General features: G+C 39.5%; 1 protein-coding gene across 3 annotated transcripts in view; it reads left to right on the top strand.

Annotated features, from left to right (window-relative positions):
- Nucleotides 1-12,380, top strand: part of LOC117386312 (sodium/potassium/calcium exchanger 2-like) — a 52,755-nt gene that overhangs the window by 11,848 nt on the left and 28,527 nt on the right. For 2 of the 3 annotated variants that reach the window (XM_033983654.2, XM_033983652.2), the window contains exons 3-4: nucleotides 6,400-6,450; nucleotides 8,073-8,181. In XM_033983654.2, coding sequence (XP_033839545.1) covers nucleotides 6,400-6,450; nucleotides 8,073-8,181 — 160 coding nt within the window. The remainder of the gene's footprint in view (nucleotides 1-6,399; nucleotides 6,451-8,072; nucleotides 8,182-12,380) is intronic. The other variant, XM_033983656.2, reaches the window with a different exon arrangement.

The raw sequence follows: 12,380 nt of genomic DNA, 5'->3' as shown, positions 1-12,380 counted from the left end.
AATCCTATAGTTTAAGAATGTGGTGTTTCTATGGAGTAAAAAAATCAGTCTTAGTCCTTGGATTAAACGTAATATAATCCAGAAGGGGTTTGCTGCGGACGGCTGTTTGCTGTCACTGTGTCATTGTGTCCTTGGGCAAGACACTTAACCCATCTCGCCCCCCGTGTCTGTGTACACTGGTGTATGAATGTAGATGTGAAACTGTGAGTTGTTCCTTGATGTAAAGCGTTTTGAGTGACTTGAAGGTGGAAATGTCTGACCGTTTCTGACCGTTTCTGCATGTCCGCCCTCGTTATGGTATTGAGTTAACATTACTAATTAAAGGGCCCATGTTGCGCTATTTTCTGATCTATGTTATAATGTTGTTTCCTCGTCACTGTTACGTGCCACTTGGTCCAGGGGTGGTGCCACGTAATGAAATGATAAAAATGTAAAAAAAAAAAAACCCAGGTGGAGAACAAAACAGGAGCGTGGAGACGTGGTAAAAAAAAAAAAAGGATAAATTAGATTTATTCTTACGAAATAATCTTCACAAGTGGATACAACTTAAACAACTAGATAATACAAAAATAAACCTCGTGATGTCATCATGTGGTAATACAGGAAGTGCTCTACTGTAGGTAAAAGTGGAGCTGTTAACTTAAAAACTACCACCTCTTGACATCACAAGGTGGAACAGAGCGTTTAAAGCTTTGGAGATGTAGACAAACTAATAATAAAGTGTTACTCAAACATGTGTGAATGAAAAAAAACACAACTCCAGGTGTGTTTTTGATGCGATAACGGCGTTAGAGCACGACTAAAAGCTCACGAGAGTCAGCCAGCATCCCGCTCATTCTCGTCCCGTCTGTGGTCACGTCTGAATCTCTCCGACAACGTATTTGCAACGGACGACGCGCTAAAACTTTGGATCTCGCTGAAGCGGCTGAAGTGACACAGCACTTTCTGCTCTTAAAAGCCGACGTGCGATTGGTTCACGGGGGTGGCTGTAAGGGGAGTAATTGCCTTGTGGGAAATCAGGGTTGTGGCAGCTACTGTAATTAGTTCTGCTTGTTAGAAAAATGAAGGAGTTACTAATTAGCAAGTGGATTGGCTTCTTGACTTTGTTTTCACCCATTTCCTTGAAGATCATCATTATCATCTCCAAGCAAAACTGGCCGAAGAGGAGAGGGAAGAGCTGGAAGGGAGAGACGTGACATGACATGAGAGCTGGAGATGCAGAAACTCATAGGGTACACTGGAAGACAGAAGCTGCTACTGTACTCGTGTGTGTGTGTGTGTGTGTGTGTGCGTGTGTGCGTGTGGTATAAAAGCCCGGAGATGAGCTGTGTCTGCCCTCTTGCACTTCCATAAATAGAAAACATGATTTATGTGTCATGTCCATTGCGTCTACGGTTACTCTCCAATGTCACCCCCTTTATGCTACAGAATGCGATGAAAAACACCACTCTAGAGACATGTTCAAACTGGACAACTGTTCGAACGGTATTGGAGTGGTTCGATTCAGATAAAACTACCAAAACATGAAGTCACGATGCAAAAAATTTCGAACGTAATAGACTCGATGCTCAATACCGATGCCGATACAATTCATTTATTTTTACACACACATTTTTACATACACATGGTGATAATAAAACGCTCTTTATTTAGACAATACAATGTGATTTTCAACATTAAATTGTAGTACTTTCTTTTATCGTTTCGCTTTTAGTCGTTCTGATACAGCTTAATATCGTAGTACAGTGGTCCCTCGTTTATCGCGGGGGTTATGTTCTAAAAATAACCCGCGAAGTATCAGCTTTATTTTTTACAGTTATTCTCTATGTTTTTTGCTGTAAAACCCCTCACCACACACTTTATACACTTTTCTCACACAGGCGTTAACATTTCCTCACATTTCTCTCTCGTTTAAACTCTCTCAAAGTTCAAACCTTCGTAGGCGTCTTTGTCGGTGCAGAACGTTTCATCGACATTGTGGGTTTTGTCGGGGAGAAAACAAACTGCAAACGTACAGCACTTCAGAGTCACACTGCGATCCAACGTTTATGTAAATTTGTCTGAACACATTCTGTGCTGTACAGGAGACACGGCACGGAGGAGACTGATGGACAATGGTCTACAGTCCAACAGCAAATCAGGACGCAGAACACAATGCACGATCGCACGCTGTAAAAAAGCATGTGAAATTACGCTAAAAAAATCCAAGAAACAGCGAGACCACGAAAGGTGAACTGCGACATAGTGAGGGACAACTGTACTTTCTTTTATATCTCTAGGTGTTTTTATATCTGTGTAATTCCTCAGTCGTCCAGTAGGTTCCATAGTGCTCCATGGGCGTATACGAGTTTGTGTGTCTTGTTCTGTGTTTTTGTTCTGAAACAGCTCAAGATCATTCTAAAGCTACTCAGGAAAGGTTCATTTCTGTCCTGTGAATGTGACTTTTTAGTATCGATACCTGCTCAAATGAGTTTCTAGTTTTAATTTCGATTCGTTTTAGGTTTTCGATCCTTTTCACAACAATACAACCAATGCATCCCAAGCCAAAACGACTCACTAAAGTTGATTTTTGTTTAAATTTGATCTCATTTTGTTCCCCTGCGTGGTTTAATATAAATACGTAACCTCCCCTCACTCTGCGCCCTTCATTCAGCCTCATGAAATATACCATAATCTTTACCCCATGTAAAAAGCTAAGGCCTCCTCCTAAAGCCTTCTTAAGCCTTCTCGTATAAAAGTCTGAAAAAAAAGGGTTGAAATAGTTGAGCATGATGTCACACTCTTATTGATAATTCCCGGGAGCGCAGCGTCGCATGCTCCCTCTGCTGATCCGCTTCCAAGAACTATCCTGATGTTAGCGTTACGTAAGCTCTGCCGGAAGAGACCGCGGCTCCAGAGAACATATTAATCTGCCTATGTGATTATTAGTCATAATATTTAACACTGGTTTAATGATCCCGCCGCAGCCTAATCTTTATCTGGCGCCTTCACCTGTTCGTATTCCCAAGCTGCTTTACAGACTTGGCTTTGAGGTGGGAAAATAGAATCATTTCGGGTGGAATTATGTAAAAATATCAAGCTAGAACAAACTGTGTGGTGCATGAGTGTAGTGCAAAGATTTAGACGAGTTAAGCCTGACACGAGAACACATTTTGGAGAGTAATACGTAAAAATATCATGATGAATATTGAAACTACAGCGTGTCCATAAAGTCTTTTTACAGTTTTAAAGGCAAGTGATAAGATATATAAATTAGATTTGTTCTATTGTACTCAGTTCTCCATCAAACATTTCCAGACTGTTGCATTTGAAGAGATGGACTAATTCCGTTTGCACCACGTTCTCCAGATCTCACAGCTCTGGATTTCTTTCTACGGGGCTGTTTTAAAGATATATCGTGAATCGAACAAAGATATGGGACATTACTGGACTAAAGCAAAAGATACAGATGCGATTGAACCATTGATGAGGCTCTGCTACAGCGAAACACGGCACAAAATTCAGTCCCATCTTGAAGTGTTTCATGTGACTAATAGAGCCCATGTAGAGGTGCATTATATGAGGCAAAACGCTTTGGAAAACAACGCAAAAATGTTCAGTTTTGAATATTTTTAAGAGTTTAGAATGTACAGAATATTTATTTATTTATTTATTTAGTTAGTTAGTTAGTTATTTATTTAGTTATTTATGTATTTATTTATTTAGTTAGTTAGTTATTTAGTTATTTATGTATTTATTTATTTAGTTAGTTAGTTATTTATTTAGTTATTTATGTATTTATTTATTTATTTAGTTAGTTAGTTAGTTATTTAGTTATTTATGTATTTATGTATTTATTTATTTAGTTATTTATTTATTTAGTTATTTATGTATTTATTTATTTATTTAGTTAGTTAGTTAGTTAGTTAGTTAGTTAGTTAGTTAGTTAGTTAGTTAGTTAGTTAGTTAGTTAGTTAGTTAGTTAGTTAGTTAGTTAGTTAGTTAAGGCATGTGTCTTCCTGCTCCTGTCTGCAGCTCTTCACATGAGACACATTGTTCCAAGAAGCACAATTGTTGTTTCTCATTTTGTTTTTACATTCAAGACAAATGTTGCTGTGTTCAGGGTCTTAATAAATAGTTTTTGCAAAATTATTATTCAAATGTTTTACCAAAAATGATTAAAATGTCCACATATGAGGACATAATTCTTTGTTTTTATACTCATCTGGTCCCAATCAGCCCAAATAACAAAGAGAAATGAATGAAAGAATGTCATGCATGTAATATTTTTTTAATTGTAAAGACTATGGAAACTCTGTACTGACAAAATGACCATATGAGCAGAAGAACCCCCAAAAAAGTTTTAAAATGTGACATATATTTTTAAGAACATGAGCGTAAATAAATACATACAACATTTATTTAACAGATTCATTTTCCAGACCAAGTTTTAGTTTGTTTTCATACCCGACAGTTTCCGCTGCTCACTATGAACCGAGACGAGGGGCCTTTTTACTCTCACATACCCGGGAAACTGACCTGGAGAAGTCGGACCGCAGGTGGCGCTGTTGTTCTGGTTCCACCGGTAGAAACACAGCGGAATAAATCAGCTGAACAATCGCGTCGCAGCAACATCACGTGACCACTCTGAGGAAAAATGCGAGTGAGAAGTCGAAACTAAACCTTGGTCTGGAAAAGAAACTATTAGAGTAAATTAACGGAAGAACAGATGAACTTCATTGGACAAAAACATAGAAAAGTTGCTTGTTCGACCGTTATCGTGCTTCCAAAATAACCCAAAAATCCCCAAAGTAGCAAATACACATGATAAATATAGGTTTATGCATCGAACAATATGGTAATTTTCATGACAAGCCCAAGTATAATAGAAAGTACATATTCCATAGTGTACACACTGAAGCGCACAAATGTTTACGTTCATTATCAACATGACAGATCAACCTGGATCACTTTCATCGCATTTGGCTTCCTGTGGCATATCGACACGCGCCACTGCCTCCACATATTCACATTTTGTCTGTAAAACTGTGTAGGCTGCGCAACAAAAGCCTGATATGCTCAGATCTGAACAAAAAGCCTTGTCTTTTGCCTCCGTTTTGTAGCCGCAAACATAGGCTGCTCTCCACATACACACAGTTTCGGAGATAAAGTGAGCATGCTTCAGTGAGGCGGTTTGTGAAAAGCTTTTGTTTCAGAAATAGCGTGCTACAGTACAGACGGAGAAAGCCAAATGGGCCCGCTGAGAGTGATGGTGGCGGAGTTAAGAGATGGTTCAAACAGTCCACTTTACTTTGGTTGCAAAGTTTTGTAGTTGTGTTTTGTAGTACAGTTACGTAAAGTGTTGAAAATTGTCTTCCCGCTGCTTAATAGTTGTAATCCTTGATGATAATTATTATATCGACTTATCGTTCTATATATGAAAGCTGGAACTATGAAGTCTCTTTACAATAAAAAAATAATAATTACAAAGGCAAGTGATCAGATATCTTAATGTTCTTCTGTTGTACTCAGTGGTTTCCAAAGTGTTTTACCTCATTTAATAAACCTCTATATGGGCATCATTAGTGGCAGAAAGAAAATGAAGGCTGCTTTAGTTCAGTAATGTCCCGTATCTTTGTTTGATTCACGATTTCTTTAAAATAGCGCCACAGAAATAAATCCAGAGGTGTGACATTTGGTGAAAGTTGTGCCATTCTATCCAATGCAACGGTCTGGAAACGTTTGATCGAGGAACTCACGAAAAATGCAATGTGATTAAAACTTTTATAATCACAAGTACAATAGAACAAGTCTGATTAATATAACTTATCAATAGCATTTACATTTTAAAAGAGACTTGAGGGTCAGTATTTATTAGTTGCACTTTTTTTTGCACTACTTGGAAATTTTTGGTAATTTTTTGACTATAAGATAATATTTAAGCTGTAAAATGTTGAATTAATAACTTCTATGACCCATTATAGACGCAAAATAACAATTAAAATGTTTGATTCTGCTTTTTATTTTTTGCAGCTCATGTTTTTTTTAACTATATTGTAGATTTAGAATAGTTTTTGTGTCAGTGGCATAAATGAGTTTCAGTATTATCGTTTATCGTCTATATTTACTTCAGCGATATAGATATAAAACTTCAAAATGTGACAGGTTTAGTGATCCTTATTTTGTTTTCAAACTCTTCCGTGGCTGAGCGTGGCGGCCGCAGCATTAGCGTAGCAGCATTAGCGTAGCAGCAGTAGCGTAGCAGCAGCAGGGCGGAGGAGCCTGTCCCTCTTGTTGTGTCCGTCTGTGTCACTGTGGTTCGTGTGTCCGTTCATCTCGTTCTGTCTTCTATGTTCACGTGTATGTCTTGTTTTTTTCTCTTTTTTCTCTCCCCGTTTTGTTTCACCTTTTCCCTTGTTGTTGGAGGAGAAGGCGAGTCCCGGGGCTCCAGAAGACGACACCAAGTTGTCGGTAGGTGTTTGTCCTTGTGCTGATCCTGTGTTTTGTTGTGTTAACGTTTCAGTGTTTTCTCTCTCCCTCCGTGTATACTGTTTTCTCCGAGACTTCCACGTGTACGCAGGGTGACGCATCTCCATCTAGTTCTGAAGATTTGTTTAAATCTTTGCTACATTTCGTACAAAGCATGGCTGAGCATGTGTTTGGGGGCCAGGACCAGAAGGATTATGGGATATCCTCGCCAAAAAGATCTAGACGAGTCTGATTTTGTTAGATTAAGGTTTTTAAATAAATACAAAGCTGATGCATGGAGCTTCATGGAGGTGTCGCCGTATAATTAGACCTTTTTTTACATCCTGTTAATACTAAACACATGAACTGCCGTCACACACCTGCCTCCACCCGTACGAGCAAACACCAACCCTGCATCCAACAGCTGTTCCATTCCATTTCTCCAGCGTCTCTGTGGCTCGATATATCCCGGAACAGTAAGTATCCACGGAACGACATAAGAACTATGAAGCATCAGCTGGAATCATAGACTGTATAAAGAAGTGGACTAAGCGAGTCTGACGTCACCCGTATCGTTTATCTCCAGTCAAACTAAGCTCGTCCAGGCTAGAGCAGTTATAGCCGCGAATTTGGCGCATCATAGCAACCAAACAGCCAATCCGGAGCGAGGTTGTTAAAGTGAATGCCTGTTTGTAATAATAAAAACCTTTAAAAAATAGAAAATCAACCGAAAAGTCAGATTTATGGAATCAATCGTGCAGAATTGTCAAAGAGCTGTTGTTCCTAGCGTCGTCGTTTCGATCTTAGCTGACAAATGAACATACATACGGCGTGTTTATACCATCAAAACAATCGTACGAGTTTAGTCTAGTCCAAGTGGTTCGAGGACGCTGGACACGTCGAGTCGTATGCTAACAGACGAAAGATACACCCGTGTGTTATAACAGATTAGGTTAGGTCAAGACAAGTAAAGATTTAAGATAAACAAAGCCATAACACGCATCTTTACGCTCGTAGCAGTTACAGAAATCACGGCAACAGTTGTCCAATGTAAAGTGAATTAAAGCCAGAGTCAGTGGAAGTGCGTTCATGCTCACTTCCTGTTTGGAACGTGGCGCTAGCAGGTTAGCTTTGTCCATTTATATATACAGTCTATGGCAGGTATATTGGTTTGTATTCTCCATCTTTCACGCCAAAAACATTGTGACTTCCCAACACTCCCCACACACGTCACCTGTCGGCCGTGGAGCTCAACACCATTTTGCTTTGAGGCTTTTTGGTAAATTAAACGTTCAGCGCATGGCTTTTCCCGACAGGCTCGTGACTGTGGAACAAGATCACCTTTTTTTCCCATCCTGACGTGTTAAAGATGTTAGCCTCATATATATAGCCATGGTTAAATACTGTACGTATATTTTCATTACTGCATTTTCATTTCGCTAAAAGTTTGGAGTGATTTTAAGTCCAACCATCACCTGCTCTGTTTTACAAATCGCTTGACTCGAGCGCTCACTATCGGACCGCTTCATGCTTCGCTTCACAGTGGATGGACATCACCTTTTTCTTTTCCGAAGTCGCCTTAAATGTATAGCGCGGGTGTGTGATTGTGTCGTATGTTCCCACAGGCGCGTCCCCGGCTCCAGAGGGGGGGCAGCTCGGCCTCGTTACACAACAGTCTGATGAGGAACAGCATCTTCCAGCTCATGATCCACACGCTGGACCCTTTAAGTGAAGGTACGTGTCCCGCTGTGACAGGACTAAAGGTCTGATATTACGCAAAATTGACTCTTGTGAGCGTTAAGTCGCGTTATAATGCTGTTACCTCATCAAAAACAAAGCTGGAGTTGTGTTTTGTTTCATTCACACATGTTTATTATTAGTCCGTCTGCATCTACAAAGCTCAAAATGCTCTGATCCAACTTGTGATGTCATGAAGTGTAGTAGTGTAGTGTAGTTTTCAAATTAACAGCAACTTTTTACCTTTTGTTTAGTAGCGATTTGCGATTTCAGAGCTGAAATCATCCAACTGATTCTAGTGAAGGTGTGTGGAGTTTAAAAACACATTGGAGCACTTCCTGTATTACCACATGATGACATCACAAGGTGGAACAGAGTGTTTTCTGTTTGAAATCATGCATATTTAGGCTGAGAGTGTGTGAAACGTGTGTCCATCCATCCATTTTCTTCCGCTTATCCGGGGCTGGGTCGTGGGAACAGCAGTCTAAGCAGGGACTCCCAGACTTCCCTCACCCCAGACACGTCCTCCAGCTCCTCCGTTGGGACCTCAAGGCGTTCCAAGGCCAGCCGAGAGACATAGCCCCTCCAGCGTGTCCTGGGTCTTCCCCGGTGGGACAAAACACAACTCCAGGTCTATTTGTGATGAAGAAACAACATTATATCACAGATAAGAAAACAGTGTAATATGGGCCCTTTAAGTGCGTTAAGTGTTGCGTGTAATTTCGTTTTCAGACAGTTGAATCATGAGCGCTGGACGACATGGTGATAAAAATGGAGTCATGATCTCATCCGTGTTACATTATGCAATTCTGGTGTGTGTTTCTCTGTCTAATGCAGCTCTTTGCACAAACACGAGACACTTTTCCGCTTTTACTTCTCCTATTGGTCAACTTCCCTAAGACTGAGTGAGTGACAGGTGGAAACAACCAATCGTAGTGAAGTTTAGATAACACTTTCTTTCCAATGAGAGCTCGTAGATTCTCTTTTTACGGGTGAAATCCTACGCGTATCACAGATTAAAATATAAAATTGGAGAACGAAGTAACCAGAGCAGTGGGCGTGTACAGGTGGAGGTGAAAACGGGGGTTAATCGGCAATACGGCGTCTTGAAAATAAGCGATTAAAGACTACAAAAACAGCTTCGAAACATCTCTAACATAATCAAACGCTCTGAAAAGTCGATAAGTCCGCTTTAAGTTTAGCATACAAAATATTCTACCTCTTTTTTTCTGCTGCTCCTGATTGGCTGTGCACACAAACTCGTATCTCTTTCCCTTTTCCGACGCGATTAGCTTTAGCCTCGCGAATGTGAAGTGAAGCGAAGTGAAGCAATGACTCACAGAGGGAGATGCGTGTTAATACCCAAAGAGAGGAGTGGTGTCATCGTTTTTCTACGCAGACTTCAGAAGGGATTCAAGATGCTGAATATTAATGAGCTGCAAACAAGCACTGACAGATGACATGATGTGCAAGAAGATCAAACTTTACCGCAGGGAGATGTCCGTATATCGTTGAGCTAGCATCTGAAATCCAACGTAGGGCAAGATGCGGGACGTCGGTGAACTTTTGGGTTAGAATTTGACGTCCAGACTGTATTTTCAGTTCACTTTAGTAGATTTCTCAAAAGTATTATTGGTAGGACAAGCGGAAAGTTATTGTGAAGCCGTAGTTCCAAAAAGCAACACTAGAATGACAAAAATATAAAATAAAATGTCTGCTATAGTTATAATCTATGACACCCGTGGATCATTATGTTACAATTTGCACATTTTAAATCGCAATATTCATCTAAAACGACAAATCCGCTGACTTCCTCGTTCGAAAAGTGCGGTGTCCAATGGGAAACGTAAACACATCACAACAAAGAGCCGTGTAGCTGTTGGCGCCCCCTGTGGACAGCTGCAGATCACACTAGCGAGCAGAAGATTTTTGTCCATTTGTACCGAAATAACTACGCAACGTTCCTGAATCCTACGTGTATTACCGACTAAGAAAATAAAATTGGAGAACGAAGTAAGTACGTCACAGTGGGCGTGTACAGGTGGAGGTGAAAACAGGGATTTATCGGCAAAATGGCGGCTTGAAAATAAGCGATTAAACATTGCTCAAAAATGAATCACTCCAAAAACAACTTCAAGACATTAAACGAGAAGGAAAGAACTATAACTATAAAAGCTCTGAAAAGTCCATTTTGCAGAATAGATCTTGTCTTGTCTCGTGTCTCATCCCATTCCTAAAAGCTGTAGTTGGTTTAATATTACAACATTTTGAATTTGTATTTGGACAATGGGGTTAAACGGCCTGTATTACACTACTCTCTGATCTGTGTTCTAATGTTGTTTCCTCATCACAAACAGACCTGGAGTTGTGTTTTGTTTCATTCACACATGTTTAACACAAAGAAAACTCTGTTCCACCTTGTGATGTCATCATGTGGTAATACAGGAAGTACTCGAGTGTGTTTTTAAACTCCTTTTACCTTCACTAGAATCATTTGGATCATTTCAGCCCTGAAATTTCCAGTCTCTACTGAACTAAAGGTAAAAGGTAGAAGTTGAAAACCATCACTTCATGACATCACAAGGTGTAACGGAGCATGTTGAGCTTTGGAGATGTAGACAGACAAATGTTTGAGGAGGTAACAGCATTATAACGCGTCTTAAAGCTCACAAGAGTCAGTTTTGTGTAATTATAGGACCTTTAATGAGCAGCTCAACCTACAAAAAGTGTTTAACCCATAGAAATTTAATGTAATATGTAAAAAAAAAGTAGAAAAACTTCACTCGTAACTGTAAAAATCTTTTACAATCTATCAAATATCGAGCCTTTTGGCAAACGACTCCTTGGAAACGAATGCAGAGGCGCCGTGTGACGTGACTAAGGATTGAATTAATTACTTGCAAGAACAAAAGCAACACTTCGGCTCGATCTGAATGCATAATAGAGCCATTTCCATTTGGCACATTGGTACTTTTCACTAAGAAGAAGAACAGCACATTCAAATTATTCCTACTGTTATAAATATCCACGGCTCGGTCCATACAGGGATAGTTTAGTTGTTCTGTGGAAAAAAAATAAGAAGCCCAGGTGCACTCATCCCCATCCGAGCTCGTTATCGTTATTATTATTAGCCTATGTGTGCTCTTTAAGTAAAGCTAGCGATCTGCAGGGAGCCGGCACAATTCTGGACATGCATTTTTCATAAAGGACTCTGAAAATAAACCCAAGGATAAAAGGGCATTGACTCGTGTGAGGAAAGACGAGGATACACCCGAGTGTTTTGGTCGTGTGGGTGGTTCAGAGCTGTGCAAAATACACAATACGACTAGTCAAAAGTTTGGGTTTCGCTCTTATTCTGTTGTTTTTTCTTTATTTTCATGACTTTTTACAGTTTAAATACATACAGAAGACTTCAAGTAAGATATATGGAGTTATGTAGCAAAGAAAAAAGCTAAATTGACTCTTTAAACAATGTTATAATGTTGTTACCTCGTCAAAAACAAAGCTGGAGTTGTGTTTTGTTTCATTCACACAAAGATCAAAGCTGTTACACCTTGTGATGTAATGAAGTGGTAGTTTTCAAGTTAACAGCTCCTTTTACCGTTAGTTCAGTAGAAATCGACAGTTCCAGGGCTGAAATTGTTCAAATGATTCTAGTGAAGGCGTTTTTTGGAGTTTAAAAACGCAGTGGAGCACTTCCTGTATAACCACATGATGACATCACAAGGTGGAACAGAGCGTTTTCAGTTTTCTGACAGAAGAACTCAGCCTAAATCTGCAGGGTTTGTGTGTTAAACGTGTGTGAATGAAACAAAACACAACTTCAGGTCTGTTTGTGACGAGGAAACGACAATATAACAGAGAAAATAGCGTAACATGGGTCTTTTAATGTGTTTTTCTTTACTACATAACTCCATATATTTTACTTTATTTATTTAATTTCTTCTTTATGGATCTAAAATGTAAAAAGTAGACAAAATAAAAGATAAAAAAGCATTGAATTAGAGGGTGTGTGCAAACTTTTGACTGTAAATTATTACAAGAAAACGCATATGGTATTTCATGATTTACTCCAGCTACTGTTAACACTTAAAAACGCTCTCTGGAACCTTTCTGATGGGGGATCTGCCACTTGCTCGTCTCATCCGAGAGCTTAATGTTCAGGAATATTCCGCAGTATGGCATTAAACATATCT

Source organism: Periophthalmus magnuspinnatus, chromosome 18, assembly GCF_009829125.3.
Source record: "Periophthalmus magnuspinnatus isolate fPerMag1 chromosome 18, fPerMag1.2.pri, whole genome shotgun sequence".
In the NCBI taxonomy this organism is placed as follows: Eukaryota; Metazoa; Chordata; class Actinopteri; order Gobiiformes; family Gobiidae; genus Periophthalmus; species Periophthalmus magnuspinnatus.
The sequence above is the reverse complement of the archived record's forward strand: the minus strand, read 5'-3'. Positions and strand labels throughout refer to the sequence as shown.